The sequence below is a fragment of the Amphiprion ocellaris genome, chromosome 7 (genome assembly GCF_022539595.1).
Source record: "Amphiprion ocellaris isolate individual 3 ecotype Okinawa chromosome 7, ASM2253959v1, whole genome shotgun sequence".
Lineage (NCBI taxonomy): Eukaryota > Metazoa > Chordata > Actinopteri > Pomacentridae > Amphiprion > Amphiprion ocellaris.
In genome coordinates this window covers 30,168,455-30,191,847 of record NC_072772.1, presented here as the reverse complement: position 1 = coordinate 30,191,847, position 23,393 = coordinate 30,168,455, and the positions used below count along the sequence as shown (strand labels likewise).

The following is a 23,393-nucleotide window of genomic DNA, read 5'->3' as shown; positions in this document are numbered from 1 at the left end:
CACATTATATTTAATTTCTTCCATGCTACTTTCCTTCACAGAGTAGCAGGCTGCTAACAGCTAGCCCGCTGTATTATGCCTTTAACTTAGGTGCTATCTGCACACATTTGGGGTTAAAGTGACTACAGTTATCGATTTAAAACTGACTGGGGATTCTGTGGAGGCGAATACTTGAATGCCTCTGCACTCTTGGCACTGGTCATACTCTTGAATCCCTGCCTTTTCATTACAAGTGCAACACTTGTCCACCTTTGACTGAAAAACAGTTTCGAGCATCACACACAACTCACATCCCACAAACCTCCCCTCATCTCCCCGTCCCCGAAACAGAGGAGGTTTATATAACAGGATATATCTTTTACTCAGATACAACAAACAGGAGACTGGCAGTGGATAAATGTCGTCTTTCAGTGAGCAGAAAAAATGCATTTACTTGGGTAATGAAGGGGAGACTTTCAATTTCTTAAAACCAATTTCTTGTCAACACTGGTGGTTAAATATTTCATGAGCCAGAGTGTGGAGTGGCTCGGGGGAGCTGCCTGTAAGGAGGTTTTCACGCCACTCTGACTGATGAGGGGATATTTCCCGAGCTGCTGTCCCATATGCTGTAACCTGATCACACCCTCCCTTTTATACAGTGGGGCAGCTGTCAGTAGTGCTTGCTTGACACAGCCGCCCCGAGCAAAAAACCCCCAAAATGTGCCCATCGGCTGAAGAGGCGAGCCACGGATTTGCACAACAACACACAACTATTTTTAACTGTATTTGAACTTGTATTAGAACTATAATGACATTTTCCATTAACAGTGCCTTCACTTCAGTGTTTGCTCGTACCAGCGTGATGCCTGTCTGAAGAAGAGTAATATGTCATTATTTGAAGTTCCTCTCAGATTTGAATTGAATGTCACAGTCAGACTCTTGATAAAGCTTTCCGAAGCTGCTAACATGCTTTGAAATATGTTAAAGTGATCTTGTTTTAAGACACAGTTTCCCCTCTGTTTAAGTATGAACTCAGCAGGGAATGGAGGGAAGATTTTCAAGACTTGAAACAGAAAATGCAACGGATTTCTCAAACAGCGAGGACCTAAGGCCTCGGTATAAACAAATTAAAAGATTCTTGAACGAGGTCAAACTCTTGTCCTTTGCATGATAATTAAAAAAAAAAAGTTAGAAGAAAGAAAGGTTACAGAGTTGTTCATTGAATTAAAAGTGAATTTTGGTGCAGCTCGCTCGCTGCACAGATGGCGCAGCGAGATAACAATGACCTCATCAGAGGAGAGACAGAAATCTGACATTATCTAGCCCAAAACAGGTGTGGCACAGCAAAAGTAATGACCACTGTGATGAGCCTTCTCCAGAGAAACTCTAGTTCTAAGTGAGGGGTTGGGGAGTGTTTGAAGTAGGAAGCTATGTGCTCTGGATGAATTTTTAATGGATGCTTTTTACTGTCTGAGTGTCTCTGGCAATGCTTGTGTGATTTGTCATCATTGTGGAGCTGCAGTCAAGTCTGCCCGCGTGGTCGTGCCTGTGGAACTGGGATGGTGAGCATCTATAGGCACTTGTGTGCGAGGAGGTAAGGGAGCAGCGAGCAGGGGTCATGAGGGGGATGGAGTTCCCCTGGGGCTGGAAATAGGCAGCTGGAGGCTTTGCTTCCTCCACTGAATACATTATTTCACACACACAAAAAGCTTCTCTCCGCTGGCATCCGAGGCCCCCTCAGGACCTGTTTGGTAGTCGCACTCGACAACATACACGATGGGGCAAGAAACAAACTAGTGTTTGCACAGAGAGCAGGGCTTAGACATCAATCAAGTCTTATAACTGAGCCCAGAAATGCTCTGTTAATGGGAGTAAAACTGAAACAATTATCAATAATGTACAAAACACACAACACGAATAATTGATTTTTTTGGATTATTAATTACTTCGCTAGAGGTATGGCAAAGATGGAAAAACAGCCATGTTAAGGCTGATAGATATGCAAAAAGTCTGTCTTGTCACCTCCAAAGGGAAGTCACCAAGCCAGAGAGTGATGTGACCTCAGAGCAGTGTCCTTGCCTGAGGGATGTGTTCTGTTCAGTACGTGTGTGTGCGTGCGTGCGTGCGTGCGTGCGTGTGTGTGTGTGTGCGTGTGTGTGTACATGTGTTCACGTGCATCAGTGAACATGTGTGCATGAATTAAGAGCCAGTGAGGTTACAGGTCATCCTCGTCATCCCCCTACAGCTATAGGTCAACGGCCCTCTGTATTTGGGGATGTGTGGCCACTTGACAGAGACACGGAAGCTCCTGGGACTATAGTGCCACCTTTGGTTTCGGCATGGCTCTGTACTCCAGTATTGTGTTTTTTTCCTAGTTTTTGTCAATTTTCCAAGCTTGGACTGTGTCCAACTAACTGCTCATTTTCTTTTATTTTTTCGTATTTGCTCATTAACCATGAGGTGATTTAAATTCGGCTGGCACAGCTGCGTTTGTTGCTGCTTTCCTGAACTCTGGACCAACGAATCTATCCAGGGACTCCAGGCTCACACTGGTTGCAATCATTTAGCTGCACCCAAAATTTTTCACTGCATGTTTTGAGATTGAAAAACAGCCAGAATTTATTTGTTATCTTTTTGTCAGTTATATAAATTTTGGAAATTTCTCAATATATAATGTAAATTATCATAAACAGGAATAAAAATGCAGATAAATGTTTTTCACATTAAATCCATTCACAAGCCCAAGCTATTTTATAGGCAGTATTACATTTTTATTATAATTTCTGACGTGCTTCAGTTTGCCGCCACCTCGCACCTATCATGGCAGAGAAAAAGTTTCTCTGAGACATTGTGCATTTTAACATTTTGATATGATTCTCCAACAGCAAAAGCACTGTTTCCTGACATGGTTTAGCTGCACTCTTTGGAATAAACGCAATACATAAGGTTGGCCGTTATATCAAATCTCACTGTCTCCCATGGGTTAAGAATTTATTTGTGGTGAGAGGCAGAACAGTGATATGCATTCAGAAACTCATGCATTTGACAAAGAGAGAGCGTAACTTGTTTTCTGAAGCTACAACTTACCCCCTAAACGCTACACATGCAGGCTGTCTGTAGACATTACAATTTACACATATTCCCTAAATGCCTCTCACGCATTAATAGATGCTTCAAATGAACTGGCCACAGAGAAGCCTCTAGTTCCCCTCCAGTTGCTGTAACTCTGTTGAGATATGTCTGTTTATGTGGGACAGGTGTGGGCCAAAAATGAGTTTGAAAAGAATGAAAAAAGTTGGTCTAATGTAAGATTTTCCTAAGCTGAAAGAGTGTGTTTTGTCTACCGGGGTGGCCGCCCAAAAACACACACACACACACACACACACACACACACACACACCGATAGACCTAGTAAATGTCATGTGCACTGGTGTGACCAATGAAAGGGTTTAGTTGAGCTTGGCAGAGTTTTGGTTGCCTCTGTGACCAAAATAGTTGCATGCTGAAGCTCTGCTATCTCAGTGAATTTCAGACAGACCATCAGTGGTTGAACAGATTTGACATCCTTTTCTCGTTTAGCAAAAATTAGATGCAGCATGCTAAATTTTAAAATTAAAAGTACAAAAAAAAGTACAAAAAAGTCTGCTGACACATTGCCTTAAGTGAACAGAAGAAAACAGTATTCAGCCTGAAAACTGGCAGCAGAGTCCCAACAGTCTGCTAACTGTCTCTAAGTTCGTCTCCCTCTACCTTTATACACTTGGTGAATCATAAAACTTTGGGAAAGTCCTGCGAATCTGGACCAACTCTAAACCAAGGCACAACTAGGCCCAGGCTACAGAAACCAGCTACAGAAAGGAAAACCCACACGGGAGTTAAAGCTTCCTGAAAACCGCGGTCACTCGGGGATGCTGGTGTGAACTGAGAGACAGGCAAATACATTCCGACTGAGCAGGTCGGAGAGGTCGTACCTGAGAGATGTCCATCACAGCATCACAGCTGAGAGGTCGGGCAGAGGTCAGGTCATTGAAGCCCAGTAGAGTAGAGATGATACCATTCTGATCAATCCTGCGAATCATGGTCCCATCCACAAAGAAGATTACACCGTACTTATCCACCGTAATGCCTGCAGATAAAAAGTCACCCAATGAGTACAAGAGGAAAATATCCATCAGTTATTCTGTTTATCTGCGACTTGATGTGAGGACAGATCACCGCTACGTGACAATTAAGGATTATTCACTGCAGTAAAATTAAAGACAAATCCTGACAATGAAAACTAATGTGAGGATTGATTTTTTAATCAATGCTTGAGAACAATAGAAACATCAAGGTAGATGAAGAGTACTGTAAGTATTGATTCAATTACAACTAAAATTTCATCAATACAGAGCCTTTCTCTCATGCTCTCTCAGCCTCAAACTAAAATGGAGCTAAGAATACTAATCTCAGCTATGCAGCTCAGTTTTTTTCCTGTTACTTTAGAGTCTGATGAACAATATTCATGCATCTATGGACATCTTTTCTGCAGCAGTTAGAACAAACGGCTCTGTTTTCTGTGCAAAGCTGGACTGTACATGTGCACAACTTAGAGGGACAGTGGTATTTTAGTACATATGACTCATAATGTCGTCCCTCTGGAGGACAAAAGTAAGCATGAGATCTAATGACTCATGCATTATCCAATATGGAAACAACAAGAAAAATGAGACCCAAGGAAACTCACAGAAAGCCATGTTGTTGAAAAAAAAAAAACTAATTTAGCTCAAAAATAACAAGCTAGTTAGCTTCATATGCGCAGTTGATGGAGATAAAAGAACAGAATTGATTGTGTGGATGTATTGTATGTGAATTTATGTATGTATTGATATAGCCTCTGGGACTACTGTCTTGAACAAAAGAGCAATCTAATGTACTTGAAAAAAAAAGAGCGAAAAATAAACAGTTTTGAAACACTTCATTCTGCATTCATGATAATACAGCTTGTGCACTACCTCTGGGGTTAGTGAGAGTGGCTTCAACAGCCTTTCCTCCATCCCCACAGCGAGTGTCATCGTATGGGAGACACTGGTCACCAGTGCCAGCCACCAGCTCCAGGTTCTTGGCCACATCTTTCACAACATTTAGGGATTTCACCTTGAACACCTTCCTGCTGCTGGTGTCCGAAAGGTACACGGCGCTGTTCACCGGACTGGTGGCCAGGTAGTATTTGTGAGCGGGGCTGTTGCTGAGTGAAGGGAAAAGAGAGGAAGAGGCTCAAGTCAATAAAGCCAGAAGGGCTACAGCACTTTCAATAAGAACATTGTGTAATACAATTAAAATGGATTCAAAAGCCATTTAGAGAGTCAATTGGGCACAATTATAGTTTAAACCCAGGACATGGAAAAAGAAAAATAGAATGAGATTAAACATGGAAAAATAAAATGAGATTAAACATGACATAATGGTGGAGCTTAGAACTCATATACAATACAGTCAGCTTAGTTAGAGCTCCCTGTTGTGAAAAGAGCCTGGGAATGCCACTCATCCGAAAATGTGTCTGTAGATATATACATAGTGGACATCTGTGAAAAATACTATAAATGCATACATACGGAGCTCTGTCAAGTTCGTCAAACAATAGTAATGTTGACTGAGATGCAGAATCAAAAAAACAAAGAGCAATGACGGTCTAGTGGGTCTCACTGGGGAACACTGGCTCCTTTGACAGAAATCCTAATTACTATCCCATTACTGACCCGAGAAATTCCTGTGATATCATCAGCAAACAATGATATGAAACTATCCACACAATGGCGGTGGCCTGGTTTATGCTAGAAGAACTACAAACAAGTATGTTTTCCATTTCCCATGGGATTTTTCTTTTTTTCCAGAAAAAACGCAAATGCATAGCTGAAGCAGCAATCCAAACACATTATGCATCCATCAGGCAGATATTCCAGTGCAGAGAAATATCCTATTAAATTCCCAGCCAAGTCAACAAAGTAATCCTTCATATCCACAGGAGGTTGCCCAACCTGACAGACAGACAATAGAACCAAATATAACCAGCCCTGCTGAGGCGGGATGCATGCAATCTATTGGTGTACTCCAGTCAGGATAGGTGTCAGTGAACACAGAAAACAAAGACAGCTGTACACGAATCCATAGCAGTACAAATGAAGCAACACAGGGAACTATTTCCATTAAAAATCTGCTTCTGCTTATAATGTACTCTGAGAAATCAAGTCCAATGACACTTTGCTATACCCTGCTGGATACCAGAGACTCCAGGCAAGACTGATTTTAGTTTGAAAGTGACTTTGCAGTGTTGTCTGTGCTTCCTTGAAAATAGCAGTACTTGGATTAAGGGTCTTTTCTCCACAAGTGCCATCTGACTGATCACTTTTAACTACTTTTATCAGTTAATTCATTCATGGTCACAGAATTTATCAATAACAATGTGACTAACTCAATCGTTTAACTTGCTATGAACAAATACAACATATTTGTGGGTTTCTCAGTACAACTCACTGTAAACTGAGCATGCTTGAAAATAGCATCCCATCCAGCAATGTAGTGGTTGGTGCCACCTCAAAGATGACCAGAGTTATCAGGGCAGGATGGAGCACACTTCTGCCAGAACTGATAAGCATTATGGAAAAACCTGTCAGCAGGGTGTCATTCAAAGTGGATTAGGACAGTATTTCAACTGTAACCTTGAGGGTTCCTTTAGGGCTTATGGTCAGCATGACAGTGCCAAAGCCCACATTTTAAAAATACAACAAGAAGAAAGACAAGTGGGTCCATGGGATTGTCATCTTTCTACATAATTTTAAATGACAATCGACCTTCAATGAATCAGTGATGACAGGGTACTACACCTCGGGCACATATGTCACAATCGGTTCGCTTACCAAGCTGACTGACTTGCTGGTCTACAGTACATGTACAGGTACAATAGGCTGGACTGGACAAATGACTTCTGTCGTAGAGTAGGTCCGTGGCAAATCTCAATAACTGGATTCTGCTCTGCATTCTATCTGCCATGTGCAATCAGCTGATACCTTATCAGCTCTTAGTTGCATGTTGAAGAGTGTTGGTCCCCCATAGTGTTTGAAACTATGGGATGTTATTCCCTGACCTTGAGCTATGGCCACATACTCCATCTATATTCACTGACAACATCTAGTTTGTAGAAGATAATTGGATTTTGCTGCATGCTGTCGTGGAAATGGTTGGAGCGGACGGGGACATCCTTAGTAGGGGGTCAATGAGCATTGCAGTGAGATCACCCACCTCCCACTCCTATCGCTAGCTCACACATGAACAGGAGGCAGCCACCCGTTTTATACAGACACATGCTGTGTTTTCCTGGATAAATCTCCTTTTTAATATGCAAATGTGTTCGGAGCACTGAGACCAAAGGGATAGGGCTTTGAGGTTTCTTTAGTCTTGCTCTCCCAAACGGAGCATGAGTGTGTATGGGATGTGTAAGTTAGTCCATGAAAAAGCATAAAAAACATTTCTGTTATGCATGAAGACATTTGAGGAATGAAGGATGAGAGAAAAAAATTTAGCACGTCGCTTGTTGCAGACAGAGAGGAAACAGGAAGATTCTCAGTGTTTTGGTATTATGGTCATTCTTGAAAACAAAAGCTAGTGACCAGCATCACAAGGTCTTTCATCCTCACTTTGACTATGTGTTTCCCGGCTAAAGTCATGACCCTGTGATAGAAAATCAATCAGCAGCCTTTTGCCAAAGACATGGTACCTAAAGACAGCACACAGAGATTTCCCTCGCTGCTTCCTGTCATGGAAAATGAGGTCTCTGTATCTTAAGCCACTGATAAAATCTACACTGAGTTGCCATTTCAGGAGGTAGGTACCTAAAGTCCTTATGAAAGTTATTATATTCAGTCTAATTCTGCAATTATTTGTGAATATGTAACATCTAGTGTAGATAATCCTCATATTATTTATATGCGTATCTGTATTTTTTAGATTTCTAATATGATTTGGTTCAAAAGCACCATAAACTACACTCTCCTAATGACTACAGAATTACATTAACAACTGTCAGACAAAAACCGGTCCACTCTGAAATGTTGGTATTCATTAACAATTTACAATTACACAAATCATTCTGTGGAATTAATTAGAGGGATACTTTAAAAAGCAGAATACTAAATGTGCTCCATGTCTTACAAATGTCTCGGGCAATAACATCAGTTGTAGTGTATCTGACAATGCTATCTGACTCAACTCTCAACTCTAAAGAAAAGCGCAGCCTCTACTGGGATAATCAGCCATATATTCTCTTTGCAGTCACATGTAAAGATGCAAGCACGGCTCTGATTCCAGAGATTAAGTAAGCTCAGGAGACGTAGTTAATAAACCATTAAATCTCCCCCTCTATATGCAGTCTGTGCTTAATGCCCAAAGGTGCACGTCTGAAACAGGCTCAAAAGGTCATTTTGGCACCAAGTATTTGGGCTTTACCCTCTCCTATATTATTTTAAGCAAACACTGTATGGCTTACCTATGCCTGAAGTCTTTATTTCTGTCAAAGTTTGCCAAAAGCAGCACAAAAAGGAAGAGGAAGAGAAAGAAGAGAAAGGTTAGTTGCAAGCAGACAGAGTTTTAAAAAGGAGGAAATAATTAGTTGAAAGTTAATCATGACAAAAGATATGCATATTTTTTCAATCTACTCAAAGCTCACTTTGCTGACATGAACAAAGAAAGGAATGTTTTCTGGGACGTCTTCTGTTAAGACCCCATTACATCCTTTTCAGTCCCTATGAAGACCAAACTCCAGCTGATACAGGTGAATGAGAGAGGCAGTACCATCAGTCTTTTGCCTTTAGGGCATTTCCGTCTATCTCAATCAGCCTCGCTTATGACCTGTGTGCAAGCCCATCTGAGCTCACGGTCCTGAGCGAATGTTAGCAGGCTACTCCTTTGTTACCTGAGCTCCAGGACGCTGGTGACATTTCCTGTGGTGAAAATCCTCCTCACATAGTTGAAGTCGCCCACGTACAGACTTCCATCTGAGCCACAAGCCAGAGCCACGGGGGCCATCAGCTTGTTTCCATCGGCGAGGCCATTACAGCTGGGGCAGGAAATGCTGCGCCTGCGCCCATTCCCCATCACGCTGCCGATTACAGGAGGCTGCTGGGAGATGAAGACGTTCTCTCCGTTGCCCATATGAAGAATACCTAATGAGGGGAAAGAAACAAGTAACACCTGCAACTTGTTTGGGTTGAGCAGAGTTAAAAAGCCCTATTTTGAAAGAACAAAGTAATGTGGCCAATTAATATTGGCAATTTTTTTTCAATTTTGGTTGGAGGTGGACTTAATGAACAGGCACTTAAATCAGCTTTCCCAGTCTTCTATGAAAGTTATCAAATGAGCCAGGGAAATGCATCCAGGCCAGCTTTTTCTTCACAAAAACCCTTTTAGCATAATTACACAGGACCCTAATAATGAATATAGAGCGCCCAAAATATGTTACCAATGGCAGCTGATATTTCATTTCAAGTTGAATTTGTGTCTCAGTAGGAAAAAAGAAATTCTGTTCATGTAAAATGAAAAGTACAAACCTATTTAATGAGAAAATTCCAAGAATGCTAGTTGGTATACAATTATAGAAATATTAAATGTGTTCCCATTATTAGTAAATGGTGACAGTACTTTTAAAAGAGGTGATGACAAAGACCGCACTTAGCTGTATTTAGATTTATTTATGTGCATATATTAATTACACACCTGGAAATCGTTTATCCAGTTTACATCACTGCGTTAGATAACAGCTCCCAATTCACACAATAGAAATCCCTATTACACACATTATACACATGAAATGCAGTTTGGACTTCAACTAAGATAGAAACAAATGTGAAGACTCACTGTGATGGTGCCATCTGACCTCCAGTAATTTGCAAAAACACCTGGAATCTATAGAGAATTGATTTCCAATCTGGTGTGTTAATATGCAAAGACGTATTTGTAAATTCCAAAAGATTTAATTATTATAATTATTAAGATAACTACGTTGCTTGATATGTAAATATGTAATGATGTGTAAGGGCAAGCGAAAGGATTAAAATGGGATGCTAAATGTATGTTATTAGGCTGTCACCGGTCGGTTAAGTAGGCAATCATTTACCAACATGTTAACAATGGGAACTTGGTAAACTGAGCCTATTCTAGGGCTTTAATTCTGCAAGTTCCTGTTTGGTTCAAATTAAGTGTAGGTCAACAAACAGATAGGCATCGGATGTGATTTTAAACAGGGTTGTATTTGTACCTCCATTAACGGAAGCCACGGAAATTGCTCCTGTGTGCCTGTGTTTGCAATAAGAAGTTGCCTTAGCGGATGAAAACACAGGCACAATTTCACGGCAAAACGGGGACCAAGAACCCGTTGGCACAAGTGGAATGTCTTGGAGCTAGAAAATTACCACACAAGCACAATCACAAAAAAACTGACTCGCACTCGCATTGTGCCTGCCTCTCTACCTCCAACGGCTTTGGAGCAAGCAAAAATAGAGCAGCAGGAGTACAGTTCATGTGCAGGCACTCAGATATGCAAACACACACTCATGCACGCTATGCTTTTTTTGTTTTTTTTTTACATTATCAATGCCAATCTAATCTTGGAAAATTGTCAAATATGCAAATGCAAAGATGTTCCTGCTGCCCAATCAATGTAATCATATTTGAAATTCAGCATCTGCATGTCTGTGGTAGTTTTTCTGCTTCTGATGGTACTTGGTGACCTGGGTACTGTGAGCAGCACAACATTTGGTCTATCAGAAGCGATCAGCCAAGCATCCCCTTCCTGGGACGTGATTTAATCTTAGGGACTGCTGCTGCTGGGAGTAGCAGTCTGACAGCAATTAAATTAGGGATGATTCTAAAAACGCTGGGCATGAACAAGACATAGAGGTGCCAAAGGGGGGAGGCAGTGGAGGAAGTGACAGTGCTGGTGGTGGTGGTGACGGGGCAAGGAGCAGCTCTCTCCCTCCTCTGGACAACCACATTCAGACTCAGCAGGTTTAGTATGACAGATCAAAGTGCCACCTTCCTGAGCACTTTTCAAGTATGCCTCATCTCCTCTGATGAGCCCTTGCAGACACAAACAGACTGTGAAGCCTAGCTAGTGACAGGTGCTGCCCAAAGTTATTTCTACTGCTGCCTTTCAGGAGTAATTTGCTAGCAGTAAGAAAATTGACCCCCCCTCACCTCAAAATGGATGGCAGTAATAAAAAAGTCAGCTCTATCTAAGGGTACATGACACAGTTGTATGGTAAAAAAAAAAAAAAAAAAAAAAGCGTCTGAGTGAAAGAGTCAGGGAGGCAGTTTAGTGTTACATTAAAAGCCTGATCTCAGGCACAGGGTGGACATGTGGCACTTAGCTACCGTTCTGGCACATTCAAAATAAAATATGCAAAATGTAGTAAGTAGAGGCAAACGTCCACTACACAAAATCTGTTGTCGAGTCCCGATGACATTTAATGAAACTGCTCGTTAATGAGATGCTCATTGCTGATGTAAGTTAAATGAAATAATTGTTTTCACATTTGCAATTTCCCCCTATTTTACTGTACAATAATGACCCGCATTGTGCTGTTTTGTATTTAATTGGTGACACAAGTTAAGTAAATTTGTAAAACAAGTATAATGCCAACCATGGTGACACATATTAATAATGTGAGTGTGAAAATTAATATATGTTGCGGTATAAAATCATCCTTTGTGTAGGTTGTTTTAATGAACAAGATGCTGGGAAGAGGAATTGAAAAAAGGGATTACTAGCTGACTCACCACTCTGGATATTTAAAGCATGGTGCTTGTCTACAGTCCAACCTCCCAGTTTGGAGGCAATGGTTTCGTATCCCTGTAGAACAGCAGTCCTCTTCTCCCATAGAATGAGGTCCGGACATGACTCATACTCAAAACCCACTGAAACTAAAGAAAAACGCAAAGATAAAACTAGCCATAGAGATCCATATTTGTTCTGGATAAAACAAGCAAAAATGTGCATTTTTATTCAATATACGGCATCACTTACCAAAAGCTTCAGACAAGCCATAGACCTTCTGGCTGTAGACATCAGTCTTGTCCCACACAAAGTCATAGGAGAGGTTTGGGGCTGCAGGAAACCACTTTCTGAACAGCCTGCCTTCCACAGCCACCATGAGGTGAACCTTCATCAAATTGAAAGGGATTGCGGAGTGGGTGAGGGTCACCCTCAGCAGCGATTTGTAACCTGCGGTCCTGCTGCTTAAATAGCTGAGCTTCATTTCTGTCCCCGGTATAGGGATGTCCTCCTGCAGAGACTATGGACAAAAAACAAAACCTATTAATGATAAGAAGACATGAATCCTAATAGCAGCTGAGTGGTTCAGCTAGGATTAATAACATGCTACTGTGTGCAATTTTTTTTCACATAGATTATCAACTTGTCAGTCTATTTTTCAGTGGCTACTACAACCTTGGTCAGTATTTTTCATAGTGTTTCCTCCAACCAAAACTATAGACCCAAGGGGATATTTGAAACACTAGTTAGAGGACAATTATGCTCATGTGTTACATGGCACCAGATGAAGGATTTCTTCATTAAGCACTCCATTGAGTATTTTTCATAACTGATTTAATAATAGCAAGTCCTTCATTAGGAAAATAGTCTTCCCTGCAATCCATATGACAATGGAATCACAAGGGTGTCCTTGAGCGCAGAGTCTGCACAGTCCAATAATATATAGAGTAATAAAACTTAGTTTAGTAAGAGGCAATGTCTTTGCCTTAGGAAATTTCTACTGAGGTCAGACCTGTAACCTCTGATGATACAACAGTAGGTCAGCACTAAGAGAATGTACAGTGCTGACATTTAGGATCAAGGGTCAGCAACACTGGTTTGGTTGACCAACTTCTCTTTAGTATAATTAAATCACCTCTTGTAGTCTGTCTCCACAGTATGAAAAAAGATGTAGAGTAACAATTAGATCAGCTACTCAAAGCGACATTGGTCAGAGGACATGTCATTTATGATATATTTATTTTTAAACGTTCCTAGAGAGCAGCTATTTGTGCTTAGTTGATGAGAATCCTTCTTTACAAGAGTAAATGGAATGATGGCCCTGCATGCTGCTCTTGGAGCTCAAGGAATAGCAAAGACAAAGCTACTATAAATAGACTGAACCGCGTACTAAATTCAATGATATGCCATCAATCTTATGTAGCAAACTGGGAGGTAAAGTAATGAGAGAAGAGCACAGAGATGCCTGCTAGACGTAGACTAGCTACAGATTCAGCTGCACACAGAAGCCCAACAAGACACAAACACATGTAGACTGACAATAAAATATTGATAATTATATATATTATTGTAAAATGTGGGAGCAAAAATTTTCCAGTGGTCCTTGTACACCTAATGTGGGAGACTACTACCCAAAATGTCCAGATTGATTTCTGTGTGCAAGGTATAATCATCCCTCTGCAGCGAGACAGCACAATGCACATTGTAAATTGCCCGAATTCTACAAACTAAACTAGAGAGATAAAATCACAGCACTGCCACGAGACAGAGTTGCTATTACACTTGTACTTGATGAATAGTCTTCAGAGGCTCTTCCAGCTGTTTGTCATGAATCACTTGCATTAGAGACCCATGCAGATTATAACCTGTGGGAGAGTAAAGAGGGTAGGGGGAAGATTGTCACCTGGATTTCAGGTACGACGGTCCCCCTTTCAGCACAGGTGCCAGCGAATGCAGTGAGCGGAGCTGGGGACACCACGGGGATGGGCCTGGTAAAGCTGCTGAGGTCACAGCTAGGGATGTCATTCTCCTCATGCCGCATGACGATGGTATCCATGACAAAGAAACGTCCCCATGGCAACCACAGAGTGTGCTCCTGGGTGATGAATGGAGCGCGCTCAAAGCGCAGGGCTATGGCAATACCCCCATTGGTCACCAAGTCAAAACTGGAACACAGACGTGCACAGTGTCAGAGAGGACGATTGAATTCACATGCTTTGAAGATGAATTATGTATTTTTTTAAATAAATACAGCAAAAATTCACAATAGCAATGCTTGTAATTATTTGTGTGTTGAGGATTAAACCATGCCACATTTTATTGTAAATATAATAAATATTTCGCATTTTCTGTTTGAGTGTTGCTATAACAGGCATACTGTAATAAATTCATCTTTTAATAACTGAAGTCTTTAAGGAAACAGTGCTGTTTATAATTTAGCGTTATCTTTCAGGCCCACGAAAGCTGAAAATACAATAGGATTATTGATCACAATGTTGAAAGCACATCTCTTAAGTATTATAATCTGAATATTTTATTTGAACAGTGTAAAATAGCTGATTTCAGGCTTCACTGTTTCAACCATATATGTGCGTAATGCATTGCTCATGTGCTCACATTTATATGTGAGGGAGGGAGGTTTGTGCTGCAGGATGGAGGCAGCCGCCACTTCTTTATTGATCTCTTAGACGAAGGCTGTCCACTCTAACATCAGTCTAAAAGCCCTGCAATGCAATCCCATCTGCTGTTGCATTAAAGGGTTTCTGCCTCTGGTCTGACCCGAGTGTGTCTCAGTAAACAGGCTGCACTTTGGCAAAGTCATCATCTCTTGCTGCTGCATGGTGACAACAGCATGCCTGCACCTGCAGTGGATTTCTGCAGCTCTTGTCATTTCTCTCTAAGAGCCAATTAGCACCTGGTCACCTACAGGCCCCTGGGACAGGGCCGCATCCTCGCACGGGAAGCCGCTTTTCCAAATTACAGGTAAGGAAGCAGGTCCAAATAGTGACCTCTAAACTAGGCAATCTCCCTCTTGGTTCAAGCTACTATATAAAGAATCTGCTCAGTCTAACTTCCCTTGAGGGTAAACATCTGATTGGCTATGGTGATAAACAATGGCTTGTTCCGCCCTTGGTGCTTTGCCCTTGGCTGGGTATGAGCCGAGGGAGCTTCTCCAGCAGGCCAGAGGCTGCAGAGCAGAGCTGTTACAGTGCTACTCATGTGCAGCCGTGATCTGTCAGTAGCCATGCAGCCAATTTGCATGACACCTGGCAGGTTCAGGCTAAGCACACTCAAAACACTTCTGGACAGATACCCATGGGCAGTGCAGCCAATCAATGAAGGGATTCACTGGCTCTTATCAATCACGACAACAGCCTTAAGCCATGTGACAAAACTTATTAAGTTACCTACAACAGCCTTGCTTGCTTGTGCCCTCAGGAAATACATCAAGCTCAGAGAGTTAACCTTGCCAACGAATGTGGCATGCCTCATATAAATTATACATAATCATTTGCAAACCAATGTATATTTATAATGAACTGGATGATATCTACCTGATGTGAAAGTAAGTCAAGGGCACAGCAAAAACTTGGTAAGAATGAATGAGGACATAAAAACATAAAAATATAATAAATCCAAGTGAAATGCTTCGGACAAACTTCCAAGTAGTCTTGTGTACACAGGACTTTCCATGCATATATATCATGGCCTCTATAGAGGTGCAAGCACCTAATAATGTAATGAGCTAAAAGCCATGCCGGCATTTTACTCATTATTGGAGAAAAGCATAAAAGGGAAAGGCTCTGTCTCATTGCTCAGCTGATCAGAAAATGGCTACACAGCTGTAAAGTAACTAACCTTTTTTGTTTAGGCCAGAAAACTTTCCAAGATAGTGGAAAAGGTAATTTCAAAAACTAAGCCCTTGGACAATAAAGAACACATCATAAAAATGAGTTGAGACAGCTTTCCCATTTCTAAGTGGCTGAACAGGTGCATTTCTGATTTCACGCTGCACTGAGCCTGTTTACAGTGATTGCAGGGGAGTTGCAGGAGACTGGGCATGTTTACAGGGGAACCTGGGAGATGGAGTAGTGTTTACACATATGCTGGAAGGGAGAAAAGAGTATAGAGGGTCGCAGAGAAAAAAAAACAGAGTGATGCATAAGAAAAATGGGACACGCATAAATGGGAAAATGATAGAGATGAGGGAAGTCAGTGCAGTAGAAAGGACATGAGACCTGGTCTTGAGGAAAGCACAGGAAATAAGTCAAAGAGTAGTGCCCAGAAAGGAAAGGCTTAAGGGCAGCGGGAGATTAGAGGAGGGAAGGCGTGACGGGATGGAGAGCAGATGAAATAAGTGAAGAAGGTGAAGATGATGAGGTTGAAATGAGAGATTTTTGTAAAAGGAAAAAGAGGAGGAGGACAACGACAGGCAGATGGAAGGAATGAGGGGAAGCAGGAAGATCAAGATCAAACCGGCGGCAAAGATGTGGGCCTTTAGAGTGTCAGTGACTGATAAAAGTGTCAGGAAGAAGTGGGGCTTGGAGAGCAAACACCAATTCATGCTGCGCTGTGATAGAGGGGCTTGGCTTGCCACAAGGTCTCACTGACACTGACTACTATGAGAGATACCAGCATATTGGAGGTTGTGGGTGTGTACTGTATGCTTGTGAAATCAGACCCAAAAACTACACTCAGAAAAGAAAACTAAATTATTAGTTTTTCTTTCCCTCTGCGGTCTTTCTCTTTCACTCCAAGCAACACATTTAAATCAGTCTGAGGTTTTTGTGTGGATTTCTCTGAGAAACTCTAACAAATGCCAAAGCAGCTTGAACAGAGTTGCTCAATGAAAGCCACACAGAGAACTCAGACTTTTTCCACTAGCTGATGCAGAACACATCACAATTTATCTTTCTCTAAAGAGGTTCTAGTGGTGAAAGAACAAGAAGCTGGATGATGAGTTTATGTCTCTGGCTTTTTGAGAAGGAAGACACTGGAAATAATCCATCCATACATTAGTATATATTACTATATGGACATCATTTTCAACTGCATAATTAATTATTGTTAGAGTCAGGACCAATTTTTCACTATATATGGCACATTTATATTAAGTGAGGATACATATGCAAAGCAAAAAAATAGCAAATCTGTGATCTAAACCTTGATGTGTCACTTATCTGTCTAAATCTTCCATTGTCATATAAGTAATGTCCATTCGCACTATGTTTTGTAGCTCCAGCGAGATGCTTTGAATTGGCATATTTTATTCTTTCCCCTCCCTGCTGCTACTGAAGCATAACTTATGAGTGTACCAGAAGGGCTTTGTTTGATTTCTCTGGGAATTGAGCCGAGAACTCCAAAATTGGACCAAATGAAAGCACAAGCAGATCAATGCCGGCACAGTTTGCTGTGGCAACTGTGTTTTTTCCTCCCTTCATTAGGATTCAGCTAAAACTCAGCATTTGACGATAATATAAATATCATTGTCACATCTCTGCACAATATATTTAGGTAGCGATTAGTGGCTTTGTGTTGCATCACTTGTTTCTTGCTGCATGTGTGGTGGCATACAAAAACAAGCAGACTCTTACCTTCCATCTTGCCTGGTGATTGTGTAACCGTATGATGGGTTGTTGATGAAACTGATGTTGACTCCAACTAATGGCGTTCCATCCGAGGTCACTACTTGCCCACGAATGACACAAGCATGGCTGCATAGGAGTGAGAAAAAACAGCAATAATGAAACACTTTCAGACCAAAGACAGAAGAAAAACAATGGACCTACATTATTTACATTATATTGTGTTTTTTTTATATACTGACAACTGTATACTGTTGTTCTCCCTCAAATACGCAAATAGAAATGAATAAAAACATACAAGTAGTCAAACCTAACATCACAAAAAGTCAAAAAGCACTGTAGAGATGAATCAACAACCCTGAAAATGTTGAGTTTTGTCAGTTCTAAGTTTGACAAAGAAATATCTTTTGTAGGATTAGGGTTAGGATATTGGATAGCACCGTATTGTACAGGTGCACCTATTGGTGATTCAATGTACACAGCAGTAATAGAAATCTAAAGTATAGCATTTCTTCCTTGCAGCTACAGAAATTCACAAGATCAGTGGAGTAGGGAGTGCGGATGTTATCAAAAAGAAATACTGTACACAATAAAATGAAACAGCCATAACTGAAACAGAGCAAACCAACACCTCCTAGGATGTCTCTGAGGGGTTTTCTATCCAGAATGGTAGGATAATGAGATAAGGAAGCTTTACTTTGCTTTTGATCTAATTAAAAAAAAGAGGATTTATCTTTTCCATTACAGAATGCAAGAGAGGGAAATAATAGGACTGCAGATTGCAAGACTTGCTTGGCTGATTATCAAGACCTCAACAGATTTCCAGACTGACATCAGGTCTCCAGAAGATGCATAAATTAGATCTGATCATCAGTCCCCACCAATCAATAGTGGGAAGTCATCCAAATTCACCTCCTAATCTTACTGAACTGATGAGTTTGGACCTTGCTGTATCACATCTCCCTCGTCGACGCCCGCCCTCGTCATTATCAAGGCCCAACTCATGGTCAGCCATAGTTTCTGTCGTCGTTTGCAAAAAACTGGTCCCCTAACAAATGCCTTACTGCCACTTCTTCATTAGACCATGGCTATTTTTAATACATTTGGGTCTTAAACACTGCCACGCACTGGAAACAATTAACACTAGCGTGTTAGTAGCTGCCCTCAACATGTCCTTACCAGAGGCAAGATCATTCACCCCACACTATCCTAGTCCCCAGGAACCCAGTTTTATGTTAATTAGGCCAGGTCTCCTTCAGAAGACCTTGGCTGCCCACTACTGCACTGTAAACAAGCAAGGAGATACTGTTCCGAATCCGCGGACACATACCCAAAGATCTATCTGGATGGATTTACATAGAATTTCTGCTAAAGTTAACTGAGCACTGGCCTGGCTGGCTATGATTAATCATTCAAGGCGATAGTTTATTTTAGAGTCTTGTTTGAAGAGGCAATCATCCACATTTTCTTCAGATGGAGCTGTGAAATTGGAACTATCTCCTTCCTGCCTCTGTGAACCACATGGGAAGATGATTCCTCGCTGTCAAGACAAATGATTTAAATATTGACATCAAATACAAGAGAAAGAAAGAGCAGCGAAGGAAGCATGAAGAATTCATTGCGGAAACTTCCCCTCTATGCGAGATTTCACAAGTCCAAGGGGATTCACAAAAGTGGAAAGGGGCTTTGCAATATCTCCAACCTCCAGTTTATCATACATCATCCGCAGAGGGCAATGGAGGACATGTAGTGAAAAATAAACAGGTGAAGCCCCTGGACTTGAAATCATCTCTGGTTTACGTTCTTTCAGGATTATGGATTACAAGGCTTAGTCTAGTCGAGTGTTGGGGTGGATTTACTGACACCTCGCCTGTACCTTTGACATGATGAACTTCAACAAGCCTTGAACTATTCCACTTGATATTATACCAGGGAAAAAAAAAATCTATATTTAACTTTTATAACTGAGGGTGTAAATCAAGATTGCTGTTAGATGTGTTTTTTGGATGGCATGGCGAGAGAAGAAGGGGTGCAGTTTTAATTAGTTGTAATCATGTTTCATGAAAAATTCTACTGGTATATTAATTTAGCACAAACTGCCTCTTTCACCAGAGGTGGTTACATCACTCTAAAAGACAAATTAAACTTTAAATGAAACTAAACAACCTTTGATGGAGAAAAAAAGTGACACAATGTTGTAGACATGCAGCAGTTACTGACAATAAATCTGTCGAAAAATGTGAAAATACCCCTTTTATCGGCATGCAATTGAGAGAAAACCCCACTGCTTCCTCACAGCAGTATTTCAGACACACTAAAAAGTACATGCCACACTTAAGTATAGAGAACTTTCAATGAGCAAGGCTAATAAATAGTACCATTAAGACAGAGGCAACACAAACATGATTACCCACGCAAATTACTTGATTATAGGGCTGAAAATGTAAGCATGTCACTGAAGCCCTTCTTTCCCTCTTTATGTTTTACAGCATGTTAAAGACTGTAACTTGAAGAGACGTCAACGTAAATTTTGAGCTCTCCAAATCTATAATTGCTGCTAGACAGAAAATTATTACAGAAAATGTACGGCCTAATGCTGATATAAGAGTTTTAACTAAAATAATAGAAGCCCAAGCCTGTAAATGAAGCAAATATATTCTGCCTTGCTATTACAAGCCAGCTATCAATCTTTGCCCAAATTGTTCTATAGACAAAGTCCCTGTTTACTATTCTGGTCAGCATCCACTGCTGGGCCTCGGCAGTCTCTTGTATTATGTGTCAGGGTGGAGAATCAAGACGTTTTATGCAGTGGCAGATGCTTTATTCAGTGGCACCTTTGCAGCTTTTTGTGGTGGGAAACATCAGAAATAGCAGTCCAACATGTCTACTAGCATGAGGAAGTGGTTAGGGGATCAATAGAGAGATGATCGGGTGACCAGGGCAGGCATATCAGGAAGGAAGATGCTGAGACCATGCCTGTAAGGCTCATCTGAAGCCCAGAGACCCCTGTCATAACTGCTCATATCTGTCAGTGGGTGGGGAATGAATACCAAGCATGAATAATAGATTATCGCTGATATTTTTAGGTGAGCTCAGGCCTCCAATCTTGCAGCTCATCTCTGGATTCTTCATTTTACTTATTTATGGCGGCATCTTGTGAGAGAGACAAGAGTATTACTCAACCCTCTACGCCTCTTCCTCTGTCCAGTGAAGAACTGCAAAATGTTGAGTGGTTCTTGAAAGCCAGAAAAATGTCAATGAGGGAAAATGTCACACGGCTTTTCTCGAGTATCAGCTGACACTCCCACCAAAGTTTAAAAATCAGGCCGAGTCTGAGTGTGAAGACTGCTGACGCAATTCATATAGATTTTTCTCTTTTTTTCCAAACGGATTGACTACTGATGTCTGAACATCCTGCACCCGTAAATAAGTCATAAAACAGCAACACGCAGAATTTGAGCAGTTTTACTCTTTACAATGAGGAAAGATGGACAGCATTTGACTTACAAGCATCATTTTCATAGGTTAGCAAGCATCAACGACTAAGATGTGTTATATTGCAAAGTCTACTAAAGGAAATCATCTTGCTTGAGCAGCAACACTTTGAAATCAACTTTCTCTTAAAAAAAATACGAAGCAACAGCTCTGCCGAACTAAAAATAGTGATTTCTGAAAGCATGACCTTCTGCTATCATTTCCTAAAAAAGTACTAGAACAAAAAACAAATAGCAAGCCCCAATTTGACACAGTTCTATAATTTTTTTCTTTTTTTTTAACCAGGAAAAAAATATTTCAACTATTCTCAACCTTATGTTTTTCAGAATTTATTTTGACTGTTGTCTGTTTGTGTCACCAGTATAATAAGCCAAGATGAGAGAGATACATAAGCAAGTGAGATGCAAATAAGTGACAAAGCCTCACAAGTGATTAAAGATGGCAAGAGAAGGAGACAAAGGGAAACCAAAGCAGGGAATCTTATGGGACTTTGACTGCTATCCTGCCTGATATGAAAGGGTCTCAAATTCCACGGTTGGGGTGTCATGAGCTCTGCCTCTGGGAGTGGGTCTCAGATGGATTACAGTAAAAGTAATCACAATACATGAATATGAGATGCCTTTCTTGCTTGGGAATGCTGCTTGCTTCTTGCCACATTCTATGTTTGTCCATCATCATCTGTCCATCATCTTTCAAGCTTCGCACGCCAACAGTCTCTGCCCATTTCAGCTTCCAGCACTGACTATAGCTGCCTCTCTTTCTCTTGCATAAACATTTTGGTCTGGATTTTTTTTTAAAAAAGCAAATATTTCACATTTGCCAAGATGTGTCAATGCAAAAACCACAGCAAAAGTAAATGTGACGTATATATGCCTGCACCTGAAATGTCATTAACTAAAGCAGTTATGGAAGCTATAATGCAAATCGCTTTTGAGATCAACAGGGTAACAATTAATAGCTTGACAGATTTGACTAACGGAGAATAATCTCACGACAATCTTAAGCAGAAATGACAAATGGTGGAGGAGAAAAAAAGCAAATTCAATCTAATATTGATGTCTAAAATCCCTTCCTAGCAGATGAACAGCTTTTGTCTGGTTGACACTGGGTGATGTCTGGTGGGAGTAGTGTACAAGTCACTCACTTGCCGTCGAAGGGATTGGCTCCAGGGATGGCGTGGGTGCTCTCCCTGCCCACCAGGAATCGCACCCGGTCGTAGAAAGTCTGCAGGTTGCTCTGTGTAGAGGACATCTGTGTCTCTTGGATGATGTCCAGGGGATCCGGGGAGCCCACACACAGAGAGGTGGTGTGACAGGTTGCCTGCAGACAGCAGTCTGGATCCATGCAGTCCACCAGGCCATCTGACAAGGTCAAACAAGTCACACACACACACACACACACACACACACACACACACACACACACACACACACACACACACACACACACTGGCTCATGAAACAACAGTCTGGACACACACCTGGCAAAAGAAACTAATCATAGACAGTATTTTCTAAGTTTGTAGGCTTTATGCACAAATAAATATACTGTTAGGTGAGAATATGCCTTAAAAATAGCAACATAAATAGTTTTTATTTTTCAATTACCTCAATAAAAAGTGCAATAAACCCATTCAAATCAATATTTTCTGTCAAAATAATATACTTTTGAAACAGCACTAAGTCTCCTAGCCACACTTGTGCAGTTTTTCAAGGCACATGATTGGTCAGCTGACCCCAACAACTGTTCATAGCTCTTCTCTCTTAGTCTGTCTAAATAGCACCTCTATCTTTATGCAATCCAAGACTGACTTCACCATACTGAAATCGGGGTGCTGTGGGGGTGGTACAATCTCTAGCAAAGCTCCCTGTTCCTGTCACTAAAAGTTCTTTATGACTTTGGCTGTATGTTTGGGATCATTGTCATGCAGCAGGATGATGCTGGGGCCACTAAGATGACTCCCTGATGATGCACGATGATGGATAAGAATTAGTTTCAGCACTCAGGAGATCACTTATTCTCACCACATTCCCAACTCCAATTGCAGTAATACAGCTCCAAAACTACAAGGAACTTCCACCATACATACTCAAGCACTGCTGTCTGCAGACACTCTCCAGACCTTTGTTAAACAAATTGCCTTGTGTTAAATTATAGCTCACCAGACAAGTGAGGTCAGAGCACCTGCTGCGTACTTTTTCGGCACCCAAGTTCTTGTGTTTTTGTGCATAAGTGATTCACTTAGCTTTGCTTCCACATGAGATGAATGGCTTTATGGCTACAAGTGATTGGCTTGTAAGTCATCTGTCAAGCATGTGAAACTGCACTATAATGCATTAAAAGTTCTCTACGAATAAGTTTGAAGTTTTCTATAAAGTCCACAAAAGAGTCTGTCTCTGCCAGTTCTGACCCGATAGTCCTATTAGACATCTATCAGTCTTGAAGGGAAGTCAGCCTTTCATACACTCAAAGTGCCTAAAACTTAACTTAACCCCAAAAGGGCATTATTCTTTGGGTATCCACACCAGTGT

At 41.1% G+C, this 23,393-nt stretch overlaps 1 protein-coding gene across 15 annotated transcripts in view; it reads right to left on the bottom strand.

Moving 5' to 3' along the window:
* Positions 1-23,393, bottom strand: part of tenm4 (teneurin transmembrane protein 4) — a 155,652-nt gene that overhangs the window by 28,018 nt on the left and 104,241 nt on the right. For 10 of the 15 annotated variants that reach the window (XM_055012080.1, XM_023262741.3, XM_055012082.1 and 7 more), the window contains 9 exons: positions 22,007-22,223; positions 17,377-17,496; positions 13,686-13,947; positions 12,035-12,302; positions 11,788-11,931; positions 8,927-9,176; positions 8,501-8,521; positions 4,974-5,206; positions 3,951-4,105 (listed from right to left, as the gene is read on the bottom strand). In XM_055012080.1, the coding sequence (XP_054868055.1) occupies positions 3,951-4,105; positions 4,974-5,206; positions 8,501-8,521; positions 8,927-9,176; positions 11,788-11,931; positions 12,035-12,302; positions 13,686-13,947; positions 17,377-17,496; positions 22,007-22,223 (1,670 nt within the window). The remainder of the gene's footprint in view (positions 1-3,950; positions 4,106-4,973; positions 5,207-8,500; positions 8,522-8,926; positions 9,177-11,787; positions 11,932-12,034; positions 12,303-13,685; positions 13,948-17,376; positions 17,497-22,006; positions 22,224-23,393) is intronic. The other 5 variants (XM_055012081.1, XM_055012083.1, XM_035944705.2 and 2 more) reach the window with 1 other exon arrangement.